Source organism: Aptenodytes patagonicus, chromosome 3 (assembly GCF_965638725.1).
Source record: "Aptenodytes patagonicus chromosome 3, bAptPat1.pri.cur, whole genome shotgun sequence".
In the NCBI taxonomy this organism is placed as follows: domain Eukaryota; kingdom Metazoa; phylum Chordata; class Aves; order Sphenisciformes; family Spheniscidae; genus Aptenodytes; species Aptenodytes patagonicus.
Window position 1 is genome coordinate 127,623,733 of NC_134951.1, and position 18,139 is coordinate 127,641,871.

The window sequence follows — 18,139 nt, forward strand, 5'->3', positions numbered from 1 at the left end:
AGAGTAACACAACCTGCAGTCTGTGTTAATCCTCACTTGCTTGTCGTCCTGTAATTCTTAAAGCATTTTCTATTTTATGACTGCAGGTGTAATTAGGGTCACTGGAATTAATAGAAGATTTTTTTCCTGTGTTCTCCTCCTCTCTTCCTCTTTACTTTACCCATAGAATATTTGCATCTGATTTAAAATGGGATTTGTCAGCAGCTTCTTGCCATAAATAATGCCCTTGATGTCTGTTCTTAGCATTTACAATACACATCAATCAGAACGGTAATATTGATACAGGATACATCTATGGAAAACACTAGCAGTTTAGAGAAGAAAGGGGATGTTCTCCCAGTTTCCATTTTTCACAACTGAATCCTGAGTTGTGAATCCTCCCAAATGGGAGATTTGGGATTTCTCAACATTATGAAATCCAAAGCTTTATTTGTGAAGATGCGCTTACAGAGTGGGACATGAAGCTTGGAGGCCGTATAACAAAAACGATCTCTAGTGCTATACCTTTATATGGGACAGAAGTTAACACAGATGCCTTCGGTAAAAGATGACTTTCTTGATGTATGCAGCTCACCCCATGTGGCTGTCAAGCTTACAGATCTTGTCTTAGCAGCTTAGGTCTCTAGGTCTCCATCTGCTTTTTACTTTAGTTTAAAAAAAAAAAGCAAACATAATCCTGGGCACAGCAGCACAGCACCTTTGAAACAAATCCTGCAATAGCTTCTGCTGCTATGCAAAGTAAGAAAGAGGGCTTGGAGAGGGTTTTAGTCTAGAATGAGCTCTTGGGGCTCTAATTGACTGTTGCTCCAAATTGCTGCTCATGTGGATTCCTTGCAAGAACTGCATTTTGGAGTGCTGATCAGCATAAGCAGAAAGAGAGATCACTTGACTGGCATCTTAGCAGCATCTTTTATCAGATGAGGTTAACCTTTATGTTCCTGTTCTGTGGTTATTTCTACGGAGAGTGGATGAAATGAATAGCAAAGCGTGTATTTGTGTGGAGGAGACCACTGCTGGAATTTGCAAAGATCATGGACACAATCCTGTTGTTATTGCTGCTACTAAAAAAAGACTAATAAATGTTATTTTCTGCTTGAGGAGTAGAGCACTAGCGTTCATATCTTGCCTCTGAAGGGCCTATGTTTTTAAGCAGTTTAGGAAAGAAAGGACGGACATGAATTAAAAATTACACCTTTCAATAAGGAAGTAAAGTGCTTTTGACCTCCTCAGAAGGAAGCTTTTATTGATCCTAATACCTTCGAATTCTGCATTTCAAATTGCAAAACTCTCATGAAAAAAAGACTTATTGACAAAGTGACTCAAGAAGATTAAGTCATAGCTTATTGCAATTATAAATGAGGGCAAGTTGTTGATGATGTCTCTTTATAAAAGACATTGGTTCCAGCTGACTTCCACCTCAGGGTGAGAGACGAGCGATGCTCTACGTGGTTCCAGATACTGAATGCCTCAAGAGAGCAGTAGCTATACACAGCGGTGTTCTGAGGACAATGTTTTTTCAGTGGCAAGATTGTTGATTGAAAGTGTCATGGATAGTTCTGTCCTTTAGAAAGAAAAAGGCTAGCAATGAAGTCCAGTTTTTTGAGAAGAGATAAAGTTGTACGTCTGATACTGCAAATGCCTCTATAAACCACCAAAAAATGCTGGATAGTATGAAGGAAAAGACCTAAAATTCTTCTTTCTTTGACATCACAGTTGGTATCACCTACTTAACGTTCCTCTGGTAGAATCTGAGAGCTATGTGTAGCATTAGCGCTGACCAATACCAAATTTAGTTCTAACCCTTTCTCCTCCCCTCCCTTTTTCCTCTCTCCGTCTTCAAGACGGATCTTGAGAGATTTTTTACGAAGGATTCGTGTCTCTGCCCCAGTTAGGGAGGAACAGAACATTCTGTGCTCAAGCACGTTGAGAGGAAATTGCAAGTGGCAGTTGCTCCTGTGTTAGCCGTGTAGTTTCGGCGCAGGGCACAAGCGTAGCACTGGTATATGCAGAGGAAGTGGAAGCTCCAAACAGGATTGTTGAGATCCACGGTGCTTCCTGTGGAATACAGTGAGAGAGAATGCAGCTGAAAGAATTCAATTACTCTTCTGCTTAAAAATATTTTTCTTCAGAATTTGGGTTTTATGGGAGTGCCCGAGACCACTCCTTGCTACTAAAAAGTCATTAAAAACTCTTGTAATAAACCTTGAAGTTTTCAATTGCAAAAATTATTTCACTCCTCCAAAAATCTGAAAATTTATGCTGTAGGTACAAAGAATAGGCAAGTCAGGAGACAATAGCCAGGCACTTAAGTGAATTCTTCGTATCACTGAGGGGCACTGACTCGTTCTGCTTGATATCCCTTTTGCAGCTGTGGTCCAAAGGAGTCATATTAAGGGAAAAAAGATTATTTCACAGCTGAGTAGCTGAAGTCCTGAAGTGTAAGATGTGATTGTAAGCGTTACATTAGCATGGAACTGCACGTTTAAAACTGAACTCTCTCTATCCCCAAATACAGCAAATTTAAATAGTTTCATTAGACTAAAACGGTTTTGTTTTTTTTTTTTAAATTAATGTGTATGTATATGTGTTGCTCAAATGTTGATAATATGTATTTACTCATTATTTTAAGTATGCCAGGCTGGCAGGACAGGTCCTATACATATATAGACTATCCTTTCTGTATATGTATAAAAAGAGGTATGTTTCTTTCCAAAACTCTCATTTAGGCAAAAATGTCAGATTTACTAGATTACACAGATCCTGAAGTATCGTTCATATATTCCTTTAAGACTTAATGCTCATCAGAATCAAAATGATAAAAATTTAGGAACTAAAAAAAATGATCAAGGACAGGATGGAAGCTATTATTAAGCCATTATATGAATCAGTCACATAGTCACATTTATATACTATATACAGTTCTGATCGTTCCATCTCACAGAGATAGTAACAGAACTACCTATGTGATAGGAAGGGTGACGAAGAAGGTAGAAGATAAAAAATTACGTTAATAGGAGGAGAGACATAGTCTAGGATTTTTTTTGACAGGGAGAAGTCTGTTATACGAGTGATATGAAGACAAACAGGGAATGATAATTCACAGTTTTTCAAAAACAAGAAATGGAGAACGTGCAATACAATTGTCAGGTTGCCGACTTAAGAGAAATGAAAGGAGATTGTTTTTCACACAAATGTAATCGTGAAACTAACAGGCATAGATTAATGAGAAAGCCAAAAGTATAAATAGAAGGAGATAAATGAATTCACAGTAGTAGATAGGTTCATCCATTTTTTTATATATGGGATAAATCTTTCATCTGCTTTTAGAGTGGCTGTTTTGGGCTAAATAGACCTTTTGCCTTGCTCCAGTATCACTGTTCTTATGTAAGGCAATGCAGCAAATTTACAGTTAGTGTAAGGAAAGATGTGTGTTAATTGCCAGTGCTAGCTAAAGATTTCGTTTTTGTTAATAGTAACGTTCTACTGGTAAAAGCATAAAATGGACCCAGTTTACTGATATAGATGGGGTTTAGGCCACTGTATCTTTCCACAATAAAAATGAGGCTTGGCCTACTCTGCAAGTTTTTATAGTTTTAATCCTGGTAGTAAAGATATGATCATACTTGATTTATGACCAGCACAGTAGTGCCAGTAAATTTTCTAGTGTAGATGCAGTTATACTTGTAAAGACAAGTATGCTATCTTCTACATTTATACTGTGCCTGGTTAGAATAACCCAGTTGGCGTTAAAAAAAACTAGGATGCAGGTTAACAAGTAAAACTAGCTTTCTCTAGCTTTCTTTAGGGCCTTGGCAAAACAGATGATACTGTTGAAGTACTTCTGTAGCTGTGAAAATGCACCTACACGGTAGTTTCAGTTATTATAAATTGGGATTTTTTTAAAACACTGTCTCTTAATGATACTATAATACAGAAAACATGACACAAGTCTGATTCAGGCTTGGACTAAATACAGTAAATGCGCTGAAAGAACCTTAAAAATGTTGCTGTAGTGTGAATTTTATGAATGAAAGTAGGTTTATACTGATAATGTTGCATTAAAATACAAACTGTTTTGTTGCATAAACTAGATTAGTATAGTTGCTTCACAAACTTTCTAGTGTGAGGAAGATTTCAGGTGAAAGTCCTGTTGGAGAAATGTACTGAAGCCACAAAAGCACCCTTGTTTCTGTGTATCTAGATGTGTCCATTCCCACCTGTCTGTTGCATACAAGCACTCTTTATCTGTCCTATGCAGAATGAGGAAATTCATATAATTGATTTTAACATCTTTGAGATCTTTAGAAATCCTTCACAAAACAATCGAGTATGACTTGAAGTGCATTATGAACATTGAAAAGCTTTGGGAGCCAGGGCTGATTATAGTTTGCATATAAAAATGGGGACATAAAAACTGGTCTGAGGTTGCTGATAGTCATATTGAGATTATTATGTTTTGTAACATGGGCCACTGCATTTTTTCATCAGGGTGTAACTCCTCTCACCTGTCTGTAGGTTAAAGATAGGTCACTGGGTCTGGTTTGCTGCTGAACGTTTTCAATTGAGTATTCCCTTCTCGTTGCTACTTCTCTTTTGTTTAGAAATCATAGCGTTACCTTCTTGCCATGATCTGATTTCCAGTGCTCCACATGAGAAGACAAATTTCACAGTGAATAACAGTGAAGGATCTGATTGCCTTGGCCCTGAACAGTCCTTCTTTTGTCCTACTGTTATATATCTGTGATTTCTATCATAGATCTACAGTCTCTATGATTATTTGCACTGAAGTGTCTTTTCTGTGTTTGACAATGTTAAGTATCATTTAAGTGTGTTTATTTTAAGGCCTCTACACAAGAGGTGTGAAAAAGGGCCTCAATCTAAATAAGAATCAGGGCCTGTATTTTTGCTTTTTTAAAAAATTTACTGATGTTTATATGATGTAAATGCAAAGGAATGGTGCATAAATCTAGTTAAGTGTAGTTTAATATCTCTTGTGTTTTTTAAAAGTCATGCATCTATTTGGCCCGTCTCCAAGGATAGATAGATCCAGACTTAGGCTGTCAAACGAATGGATTTTTAACGCATTTCTGTGTAGTTAAGTCTAGTTTGCATGTAGTTGAAACTTCAAAATGCTGAAGTACAGCAGAAAAAAATAATTATGCTAAGCTTGTATGCATGTACCTTTCACTGTGCAATCTTTAATTGCTTCAAAATAAGCTCAGGAAAGCTTGTTTCTAAACATTTTTCTCGTATGCATTCAGTTTAGAAGAAATTCTCAACTGTGTCAGTGTTTTATATGTGAACTTTACAGGCATTTCACTATAGATTTTCTTGGTACGTTTTGATCTTGTAGTTGCTTAGGTAAGACTTAAGGTTGCGCTAGCTTCTGTAAGTTAGTTTTTATAAATGATTATTTCTTCTGCCTCCCATTTGCAGAGGATACCTGTATTGTGACTCATTGTGCATTAGATGACCCCTTATCTAAGATGTCTGCAGCAGGAAGAACTTGGCTGTTTAAAATTCGTTAGCATTTTTGGTTTCTCTGTAAGATTCCTAGGATCCTTGGTGATGCTTCACGTGCACCCTTAAAGATCATAATTACTCTCAATAGAAGAAACAACTTGGGCACGTGTTCCTGTACTAACCTGTTGCGAAAGTAGTACTGTGGCACAGGGGGTACTGCTGTACAAGCACAGATGGCATATGGTTATGGCAGAAAAAATGTGCGTGTACCGCATTTACTCTTAATTGTATCAGAACGTGATTGCATAATTATAATTTTTTTCTGTTCTGTGACTGAGGCCACAAACAGGGATATATTCATCTTCAGAGGATTCTCACTGTCAGAGTGTGCTGTTTGTGGTCCATTGACACTGTTTCCAGAAATTCAGTTTTAAAGTAGATTAATATGTTAAGCGGAATGTGACAGTTCAGTTTTAAATAAAGTAAACAGACATGATGCAGCTCTGGAGAGGGCACCTTCCCATGAAATGGATACAAGGTTTAGGCTTCCAACCTACATTTCCAAAGAATTCCATGGGTTTCCTGTCGTTTTGTGGAATGAAAGAAATCTGAAGAGGTTTAAAATAAGAAATCTATTTACTTTTTAAAATATTATGCATAATTCTGTTTTTCCTCCGTGCTTTTTTATTGTTGCCAACTTTTGATAGTGGTGTTTTAAGGCTTAGTACTCTTACAGCTGTTGGAAATATGTATTTGCTATAATCAAGTTGGTGTTCCAGGAATGTTCTAGTTTGAATCATACCCTTTTTCTTTTTCTTCCATTTGTAATTTATTCTAGGTATTTATGTAAACTGTCAGACCAGGAATTGCGACAGAGTGCAGCCCGGAATATGGCAGATTTAATGTGGAGCACAGTTAAAGAACCGTTGGATACGGCCTTGTGTTTTGATAAAGAAAGTCTTGATCTTGCGTTTAAATACTTTATGTCTCCAACTCTAACAATGAGATTGGCTGGGCTGAGTCAAATAACAGTAAGAACTTTTTAAAAGTATAAATAATATTTAGAAAAAATGTTTCTTTTTGCATTTTATGAGTTACAGACTTGTTTGGGGGGCTTTTTTAATGTGTGAAAACAGCAGAATCCTCTTATATGCAATCTTAGGCAATTATAGCAATGATTGTGAATATAGGGTTCACTGAGAGATAAGTCTGAGTGATGGCTGTGTTCTGCAGCGTATGGAACTGTAACACATTTCCTGAACAATTTACTATGCTAAACAAAACTGTCTTATAACCATGTTTTGTGACAGTTACGTTGAAATTAAGTCCCTTGACATGGCTATATTTGTTGTTTACAAAGGCTTTCAATCTGTTTTCATTTTTACCTTTACAGTGTCTTGACTCTACTGTAATTAGCTGCTTCTTTGTATTGTGCATACTTCTTTTTCCTGTTTGTTTAGTATAGTCTGTTTCTCAAGAGAGAGCATTTCTGCATTAATTAGCAGAAGACTGAATTGAAGAGGTAAATATATATAGCATCAAATAGAAATAGATTAAAATCAAAAAACCCCACCCTTCTCTTTCCCATGGAAATGATCCACATTGCACCAGTCAAGATACGTTGTGCATCCTTTGTCTGCCATTGCTTCCTACATATATATTATAGCCATAGAGAGACAGTTGTACAGAAGGTCAAAAGTGAACTTTTTAATTCATCCGAGCCTTTTCGGTTTTGTGTTTCTTCTGACACTCCTGTATTTAAGATTTATAGCTCATATTGTCATGTTTGCCTTAATGCACAAAATGGTGAACAGGAACAAAGTATGTTAGAATGAATCAACATGTTCTCCTTAAGTTTTGTAGTCTTTTCTGAACACATTTGGCCTTCTCTGTTCTAACTGATTACATAGTATCACTCAGTGACTCTCTTCATCGCTGACTGTCAGTAAATGCAAGACAAGTTTACTTAAATTTGATTTTGCTTCTCACTATATTTATATGTAGAAGTACTTACAATTGTTTTAATAAATGGCAACTTAAAGTAACCTGTAAGTATTTCCAGTAAGATTATTAGTGGTTTTTAAGCAAAGTAAATACTTAATTCACCTAGATAATGTGACCTACTAAGTTTAAAAAAAAAAAAAAGTCTGTGAACTACATCCACTCAGTATTGATCAAATGCTGTTCTAAGGGTAACTGCATTTATTTTATTTGAATGCATTGTCCATTCAGTTTTGCATTTGTATGAATGAAAACATAATGCAATTTATCCAGTGGAGGTGCTAAAGCAAGATACAGAGAAAGTTAACTTTTGGAAGAAATAGTGACAGCATGTATTCATTACTGTAAATATAATTTACATACATAAGTAATTTATATGACTTTACATAAATGCTACATATAATATACTCAGTGCCTGAATTCTAATCTTCTGTCATAATTAATTAGCGTAAAGTGAATGTTCAGGGTTCTTTTTGTGTTCTTCAGAGAGTTGATAAAGTCTTAGGTGAAAATATAGCATATATTTTTGTTTTGATTTTTCATTGCCATGTGCTTTATTATTTATACAGTTACAGATATCTCATAATATCTGGCAGATACGTTTTAAAATATGGCCATTAACTGGGCATATTTTTTTTTTTACTCTGCACAGTTTTGGAAGACGTCATTTTAAGTATCATTTATTTTAAAGTAAATTTCCAATTTTTGCATAGTTCCAATTACATTAGATTTTTTCTTCTTGTAAGTACTTTCCTTTGGTTTTGTACAGTTGTCCTTCCTCAACTACTAATGTATGTCTTTTTCTGTATCCTTACCAAAAGAAAGGCTGAAAATAAGAACGCATGCTTGTTTATTTTTCAGGCATGTAGTTCACTTAAGGGAGTGTGAAATTGTGTAATTTTAAGTAGTTATAACATGTTTTGATCTGTTATGATTGATAAATATGACTGTAAAAGTGAGATTTTTAATAACAGACGTATTTTTAGACTAAAACAAATAGGTTTTAGCTTGTAAAAAAAAAAAAACCAGAATATTGTTTGTTAATAAGTTATTGAGTCTTTTTTTAATATGTATAGTCTCTAAAACTGCTCTGGAACTCTTAAGAATTCATTCTTCTTTCTCATTCAAATCATAGGCACTTTTGTCTTTCAATCTCTAAAGGTCTTGTGAAGATATTTTTGGAAGAAGCATCTTTTCATTTTTCTTGTTTGACTTTTGAGTTTGAGAAGCATTTTGGTTTATTTAGTTTTGTATTAGTTTTGTATGCCTTGCCTGGAACAATTTTAATTGCCAGGTCTGTGCAACTTTGAATGTGAGATCTGAACCAAAATTAACAGAAATTTTGACTGCTTCTTTACTGAAGTTTTCTGTCCTCTTTGCAAACAAAGATGTGTTTACAAAGATGTAATATAGTTCAGCTTCGTTAGTTGGTATTTTCACACAAATTTCTCTATTACTGATGCACTTTCATGACTACTTTTTTGAAGTTTCTTTTTTCTATTCATGTCTTTGATGGCTAGAATTTGTCAAAGTAATTTCATTGAAATGTTCATCCCAACCAACACAATTTCAGCTTCCTGTTTTGTATTCAAGACTTTAGAACTATGATACCTGCAACTGCAAAATGTTTTCTTTTCCTGGACTTCCCTTTGCCAAAAGTTGAGCATTTAGCCTTGAAGCAATTCTGCATTTCATTTTGCAAATAGATGTGAAGATTCAAAGAAAACTTTTAGCAAAATTATGTGCAAAATATTTTAAAGTGTGAACTTTTCAATATATACTTCATTTCAAAGAAAAGTTTCTTCTGAAAATTCATATGGAAAATTGACTCATGCAGATTCTAATCTCAACTGGCAAAATTAAGACTAAAATAGATCTGGTCAAATAATTTCTATGGCTTGCCTGATTGTTCCTTTTGGAAGATAAATGTACGTTTGCTCTCATCGTGGAGGCAGAAATCTTTGACCAAAAATATCAGTGAATCCGAACAGATTAATGTCTTCTAACATGGAGGTGTTGATTTGTGTCTGCCAAGAGATTTTTTTTTTTTTTCCTGTCTGACAGCTAACATGACCAGTCCTAAAATTAAACCTTTCAAGTTTCATGGAACCTCTTGAGACTCACAGAATACATGCTGTATGGCATACAGGGATTATATTTGCTTACCACCAAATATAGACTTGCCTCCCTTGAAGAGTAGCATATACATAATGTGTCATATCATCTGACTAAAGTTCTTATTTACAAAACAAGGTTGAAGACAGACACATGAAAGTTAATTTTAGCAAAGTGGAAGCCTGAGTGATGGAATATGAAGTTGGAAATAGCTACAGAAAAGAAGAGCAAAATATAAACCAAGATATACCTGAAGCTTTATTTTTGTTGTTAGCTTGTTTCTCTTTGATTTCATCTCCTAGTCATCTGTTGAGGTGGTTCAGCTCCAAAATACCCTCTTCTCTCTCTACTATTCCCTCACAAACAGGACTCTCGGTTTTCCTGTCCTTCCAGTTACAGATGGACTTAAGTCTGTGAAAATGGATGCTCATAACTGATCTGGCCATCCTTACTTTTTCATTTTTTTTCAACCCCTTTTTATTTGGTTCTGTGCATTAGTGAAAATGCAAATGCAATGTTGTTAGGTTTTTCCTGAACAAATTCAGTGCAAAACTTGAGCAGTGCATATTATTTATTCTTGCATTGGTTTTCTGTGTAGAAAGTTTAATTACCTTTGATGCCTGGGTCTTGGGACAAGACTAGCTAGGGAGATGCCTTTTTGTTCGCAGCTTTCTTTGCTGAACTTTATACCTGTGTTGTACTTCATAACTAACACATTTGTGTTACATTAATTGAGTGTCTGGGCACAGGCTTCTTTAGTTTCTTACAATGTTTCATATATGGTAAAAAATGGTAGAAGTATTTTATTCCCTCTGGCATTTCATGGTAACGAAAGACGAAGTGAAAAAGATGTTAGGAGGTGAGTAAGAATAAGATGCTGCAACGCTATCCCATGTGTACTTTGTATTGCGCTGTTGTGTCAGAATTCTAAGACTTCAGCTGAAATTATTGGAATTTTCAAACAATTTTTACAATATGAAAAAGAACACCTTTTGTCAGAATTCCATTGGATAAGGATTTTGTATGGGCAACTTGGATCAACATGTGACTGTGAATTTAAAATTGATAATAGTAACAGTTCAATACTCTTTCATTCATTGATCCCTTTCAAAACATTTTCGGTTGGGGGGTAAGTCTTCAGAAAAGCCAGTGAACTTTCACTTCTTTATTTGACCCAATTCTAATTGGTCATAACAATTTCTTTGTGAAGTTCTGCTCACATGTTTTTCCACTCCTAAATAGGTTTCATTTGAAAGTATGTATTAATAACTTATCTATATAATAATTGTGTAATCAGGCTGTCATGTCTCACTAATTTTAATGCATATTTTCAGTTTTGTTCCTTCAAAAACATTTTTTCCCATGAAAATTGTTGAGATTAGACACAAATAAATATTTGTGTAAAGACTGCAGGAGATCAGCTGTCACCGAATTATAGAGTGCATGTACCAGAATTGTTTCAAGAAAGAAAAGAGTAAATATTCTTGATGAAGTTATGCAACAAGTTTAATTTTAATTTCAAAAATTCATGTTACTGTGGCTTTAATTTTTTTGAAAACAAGATGACAAATAGGTTTTACTATACAATTTTAAATATTTAAAAATATTATGTACATGTAAAGAATTGGATACAGAGCCATCTCTGTATCTGGGAATTTGATGCTGACAGAAAGGGTGGAAAAGAGATGTAAACCTTTAGCAGGCATTTTTTTTTTCCTCTGGGATGTCTTGAATTTATCAGTTCAGATACCTTTGAAAGCTTCATTTCATATAAAAATATGGAATCTTCACTCTCCAATTTTGTAGACTTTCAGCACTGATAATGTGACAAAAGAAGTCTTTGCTGTTGTAGTAAGCGTTACAAAAATGGGGAAACTCATACTAAAACATCAGTTTCCAGACTATGTGTTTCATTTCTCATTAAAACCTATGTGCAAAGTGACTGCTATACACATTGTTTTGATTTCTGGAGTGGGTGGAGTTTCGTAACATCATTTGTAACAATTGCTTTAGTGAAAGAAACGTTGATTAAGAAAGAAAATTGATCCCTCTTGCCTACTAGAATGCCTGTTCAAATTTTTGTCAAAGCGATTTATTTAAAAAGATTGAAAGTACTAGAAAAAATTATTTACTGTCACTATTTTTAAGTATAAGAAAACTGCCTCACAAAATATTTAGATAAAATTTCATTTTTTTTCTTCCTTTTCCTAACTATAGAACCAACTTCATACCTTCAATGATGTGTGTAATAATGAGTCACTAGTTTCAGACACAGAAACGTAAGTAGGAACATTATTATGAGTACTTTTAAGTGCGCTATATGATTGTAGTTCTTCTGTATTGTTGTTATGGATTGTACACAGTGGGGACTAGTGATAATCCAAGGCGTTTATTAGAAGTATTCTAATCAGGGGTTTAATAAGTGGTTTTAAATGGTAACTTTAAAAATATTTCTAAATGTTTCTGGATTTTTTTACTGTCTTAAAAGATAGAGTCAAGGTAACCTTTAGAAAAATGTAGATACTGAAATAATAAATACCTATAACGGGCCATTATCTCCACTGTGATGTATAAATGAGAACCAGCTAATTCATATCCAAGTAGTATTTTTGCCGTCTTCTCATTTCTCCTGATTATTTAGTTAACTAAGACTTGTCTTGCTGTCACTGGCTCCCAGCCTTGTTATTAGTTTTCCACTGAGTCTGTGAGGCTCTGCTTTTAGAACTGTTTATTGGTTTTCTTCAAAGTCCTGATTTGTATAATTCAGGTGTGTTTAACAGTTCTAAAGGGGACTCCCATAAATCTTCGAGAAGATTCATGCGTGGGATTGTATTCCAGTGAGGAAATGCGTTGATTTTTGTAGTAACTCTAAACTTAATGTTACAACTGTCTAGAATTTAGACAAAAGTATGTCTAAAAACTGTTCTTTCAAAATAATAGGCAAAGAATGTAAAATCTAGGATTTTACTTGTGATATACTCTTTACGTTTATCTTGGGGGGTTGTATCCATGTGCATATCTGTCTCACCACAGACACACACTCTCCACTATCTTTTGCTCATTAATGAGAAGTCTGTTCCAGCAGCAATTGGCTTGCTTTTTTGTCTGGGTAGTTTTATTATAGATGGTTTTATTTTAACGCCTGTTTATTGAAGTCTGGCAGCAGTCAAGACCACAGTACTGTAGATTTCATGTAAATAACAACTTGAATATTTGAAGTGAAAATTATGATAACAGGTTGATATTTTAAAAATAAAGACTCAGAATCTAGGGCAGTTTTGCTTCCATAAAGAGGTGAAAATACCTTGAGAATACAAAACACATAACCACTCGTGATCAACTTTTTCTTGTCCTTTGTCACTAAATCAATAGGTGAACATGAATCCATGCTATCCATTTATTTCGAAGTAAATTTTGATACATAGCGTCAGAAAAAAATTAAAGAATTCTCGTCAAGTATGACACAAATATCTTACTATGATCTGATGAAACCTGAATGTAATGTCATTAAGCACATACACATTTCAAAAAATTTGCATTATTGTAATAAATGTAATCACACATTTATTACTTTAATATAATATTAATACAATATATACTTACATATAATTATTATTTATATATTTTGTGCCCAGGAGAGGTGTTGGGTTTTTTCCAAAGCCTCTAGTTCTGCAGCAGTAGAAGTAAATACTACAGGAGCATAACACGTTAAGTGTGTGAGGTGGCTTGGTTGGCTGGGGTATTTTCAATATTGTACTGCCAGTTTAACTTGTATTGTTGCACTGGGACTGCCAAACCTCAATTTCATCTACTTCTTCTCCTCCTTCCTTCATGTTGAAAACCTGAAACTGAGGTGTTTCTTGGTTAGTTTATCTTCTGAAACACACTGTGAATGAAATAGTTTTTAACTAGCAGTAACTAGTTAAGGAACATTAACAAGAAGTTATTCTGCCAGTTAAACCTGATAAAAAGCTGTTTGATTTTCTGTGTCAAATGTAAAAAAGGAAAGTTATCGACAGGGGAAAAAGGGAAGGATGCTTAAATTTCCCTGCAGAAGAGCAGATGTACTATGCAAGAACATCAGAGTTATTTTAAAGCTGAAGGAAATTGTCAAATTCTCATTTAGGATATTACTTTCTTGGCAAGGGCGTCTGTAAACAGCCTGTCATTTGAAAGGAATGCAGCATGAACAGAAGAGCTTCTTTCCACTTTTGTATTATGCGATTTTTTTTTTTTAATCTGAATTCCAGTCATTCTGGTGTTTTACCTGAAAAGTTGGGTACAAATCAGTATCAAGTATTGCTGCTCATCTTCAGATATCTTTTGAAATCACTGATTTCTTCCAGCCAAATAATCATAAAAAGCTGGTGCAGAAGGATGGGGAAAATGTCTCACTTCTACAGTTTGTTCACTACAAAGCTTCCCTCTCATTAGAGACTGTTCATGAGAAATTTTTGGATGAGAAGGCACTTACGGAGTTGGCAGTGATTGAATGAGCAGCAAAAGGAAAGCTTTTCATTCCTATTTTCTTTCCTTAGTGGAGAAAGGAAGTCTTAAGATTTATTTTGTACCTTTGTAGCCTCTGCAGATTTATCAAAGGAAGATGTTTTGCGTTGTGTCTGGTCATCCCCATTATGCGTTTTGACTTTTCCAGATGCATTTGGAACTGTCAGCCTTTGGGATTTCTCCTTCTGTATCTTGATAAGGTGGGTTTGCGGGAGGTATCTTTTTTTTTAAAAAGAGCTATCAGTTAGTCCTAGCTCTTCCCTTTTGTTTGGAAGTACTGTCAGGATTTTTTAGCAAATATTTTGCAACTGTAGCTTCCCACCTTTATCTGCATGGTTGCAAATTTTTCCATGGTAGGACAAACTAAAGCATCTTCTGTCTAGGAAAACACTGGATTTCACAATTTGCACATGACAGCAGCAGAAAGCTAAGACAGAGAAATCTGTTTTCTAGTTGTAGGTATTTGTATGTCTTTTTAAATTTAGTTTACTTGACTGTCTTCTCTAGGGTTGAGGGTTTGTGGTAACTGAGTATGTGTATTGTCCAGATATGTGCAATGTCTCAGTGACTCAACTTCATAATATCCCTCAGAGATACACTTTTAATTTAGCTATTCCTGGCTCTTCATATCGAATCAAATTCTTTGCAGTCTGAGGTACCGAAGAGTATGAAATCTATTGAAGCTAAAAATAACGAGACTGAACAGAAGAGTCTGCAAGTCTTTGAATAGTGATTCCTAAAACTATTTTGCTGGTGTTGGTTAGTGAAAAATGATCATGCCTTTCAGGGAGGGAAAGATTTTTGGGTTGTTTTTTTTTTTCTGTGCTATTTGGACCACAAGAGGAAAAAGTGGTGTTTTTTCCTTAATGAGGACACTGTCAACTTGTGGAAATAACGTGTATAAAGAGATATTTTGTTTTGCTCTTCACTTGGCAGGCAGCCAAGAATTTGTGTTTCAGCATTCAGGTTGATGCTGCAATGAACTCCTGCCTCATTTGAAAACGTGATTATCCTCACTTAAAAAGCTTCCTACAGAGTCCTTTCAGATGTCCAAAATTCCCTTCACCTGTGAACAGAAAGATCTGGACTATATCTTCTCCTTTCTTTTCCCTCTCTTTCCTTATTTATTGAGATATTAAACTGCAAGTTTTGTATTGCTTTTTCCCTTCACCACTGTTCTCTTTGCTCATGTTAACTCTTGCTTTCTCAATTTTTGTCTAAGCTCACCAACTGAATTTATGGCAGCATCACTTAAACGCCTCTTCCCCTCTATCCCACATTCCAGGGATCTTTTCAGATTTTCTCTGAAAAAAAAAAAAGGTAGTAGAGTTTTTCACTCAGCTCACTAATGTTTCTTTCTAGTGGCATACACCTTTCTAGTGGCATACACAGTAGTTTAATAAATATTCAAGATTATGTCAGAGTGGTGGTTTTGGAGCGTCAAATAAGAAAATGTGTGCTCAGGAACAAAAACCCGTGCTTCAGTGTGTGTTGGGAAGGTGCCTGCTATATCCTCTTTGCATTTCTGATCCTGAACAGTTGAGATCAGCGTTTCCCATCCATTGTTATGTTGTAGATGCTATTTCAGTGATTTTGTTAAGAAATGTTAGACTTCATCCTTTGCAAGCTGCTCGTTATATTTCTACATTTTTTCTTTTAAGGTTTTACATTATATTTTTCAGTGATGTTGCTGACTTGCTGTTGTGTTTTTGTAGCTGTGTGGTGAATTGTATTGGGAGTTGACTGGTTGGATAAATAAGGTTTTCTTGGGGGGGGGGGGGGGGGAGTACTTTGCTGTGGGATTTGTTCCTGGATCTGGGTCATCATGTGGCTACCAAGTATTGCACCACAGCCTTAGATTAAAATGTTTCTAGGACTTTAGCCCGGTCCTCTTATAGAGAGGCATTCTGTGACCTACCAGGAAAACGCATAAACTGTAGTTTCCTTCCGGATAGTTTTATTTACAATAATGCACAAAATTCAAGCTCTAGTACTTGCCTTTCGTAAGTACAGTTCACAAACATCAGGTTATATCACAAACTGCATAGCTTCAACTCTTTTCCCTGCACTCTAACGGAATGCCTGGGGAAACTAATGGCAAAAGTGCGTGAGTTTCATTTCTTGGAAGTAGAACAGTTATTTTTGACAGACGTGAATTGTCAGTGAATTTAAATTAAAAGTCTAGGGAGAAATTGATTAAGTCTAGAGATCATGTAGCCCAGTATGTTGTGTAGATTTCCAGTGTGAGAAAGATTTAGAGACAATTAAACTAGAGTAGCTGCTACCTTTACTTTTTCATTCCCTTCTTCCCTTCCCTTCCCTCACCCAGAATATACACTTACAGAGAGTATCAAGTTCTTTAAATTGCTTTTCTTCTTGCTATCCCAATTACTAAATCCATGAAAAATGGCTAATACGTGTTATTACCAAGGTGAATGTTCTTACTACTAAGGTCTGTATGACTTGGGTATCTAATTTGTAAAACTGTTCTTTGTACTGCTACTTTCATGTTGGAGGGAAAAGCATATCTATACTTTGATCATAATGCATGTTTTTCACTCTCACTGTTTCCTCCAGTATGAAAGAGGAAGATTTTTCTATAACCTTTTGAAGAACTTCTTTTAAAAGAAAATTTGAGCATATTTTTACTGAAAATTGAGTTCTTGCTAAGTTGCCTGAATTGTAGTGATATTGTATAGTAATAGTCGTATAATAATTTGCAAATTGCTCTATGAAAAAATAGTTTTGAATTACGAAAAATACAGACTATATGAAAGAAATTTTAACATAGCTAGAAATTGAAATTAAACCACATTGAAAAATATTGAAAATTATACTTTAAATCTTTTAATAAAAGGTTATTCTAGGTTGCCCTGCTTTATTTGGGACAACTCGGAACTCAGTGAATTTTCATGAACTTGAGTGTATCTGAAATTTCTCAAGGCTATAGGGCTTTTGATAATTATTAAAGTAAAAATGGGATAAGTGACAATGTACAAACTGAAATCGTAGATCAATTTATCCATAGGCTGGCAGTTTATTTTTATTTATATGAAGTTCTGGAATTGCTTGTGAGTTAAGATGTTCACTCTGTTTGAAAGTGAGGAAACTTACCAAGGAGCTGGAAAACCAGCAGACAAAAGAACATCTTTCCTGAAATGAAAGTGTTCAGAAAATAAAGTCAGACATACTTCATTTATGCTGAAATAAGCTTTCTTTGGTGAATCCTTGAATCGGCTATCATAAGTATATTTGTTAGTATATCAGAGAACAAAATACTTAGTGCTGGTAATAGCTTCGTCATTTTAAAAGGCAGTATATTTAGTGATTGGTGTGCCCTCAGCAAAACTTTCTGGGAGGAACAGTTCTTTCTGGGAAACGCAAAGGCTGCATTCTGCCTTTCACAAGGATCCTCTTGGTTTTGGTCTTCCTCAACAAATCCATGTCAAATGAATGTTTACCTTCAGAAATCTGAGATGTGATTTTACCACAATTGAGCTCACCAGTAGGGTAAAGAGTTTTTTACCGCTGAGAATACATCTATTAAAAAAAGGCATTCCTTCAAAAGAATAATCCATTATTTCTCAGAAGAAAAATGTTGCAGACTAGAGATAGAGAACTGCCATACTCATTTAATAAAATGTGAAGGGAACTCACTCTGTAAGAGAGTTTTTGTTCTTTGGAGTAGCTAAAATGCAACATATGACTCTGGATACAATGTCTAATGGACATTGTGCCACTAGCAGAAGTATATGGTTTAAAGAGACACACGGAGCAGCATGTCCTTTTGTATTAACATCACATAGTGAATCTAGCAGTGTTTATCTGGGATTCATTCTGAAAGCTACAGGTTTAAAAATTCAGATCCAGGAAGCAATTAAGTGGTCCTGGATCAAAATTACCTCCGTTGACTTATGACTCAGGTGTTAAGGCTTTTGCCTCTTATGGAGGACTGTATGCAATGATTTTTTTCACGTTTCATAACCAGAAGTGCATCCATTCAGGTCTCCTGCGTCGTCTAGTGGTCATATGTCCATTCATGTGACCAGATCTG

General features: G+C 35.1%; 1 protein-coding gene across 6 annotated transcripts in view; it reads left to right on the forward strand.

Moving 5' to 3' along the window:
* USP34 (ubiquitin specific peptidase 34) overlaps positions 1-18,139 on the forward strand; it is a 140,679-nt gene that overhangs the window by 35,291 nt on the left and 87,249 nt on the right. For all 6 annotated transcript variants that reach the window (XM_076335136.1, XM_076335142.1, XM_076335140.1 and 3 more), the window contains exons 7-8: positions 6,302-6,494; positions 11,797-11,858. In XM_076335136.1, coding sequence (XP_076191251.1) covers positions 6,302-6,494; positions 11,797-11,858 — 255 coding nt within the window. The remainder of the gene's footprint in view (positions 1-6,301; positions 6,495-11,796; positions 11,859-18,139) is intronic.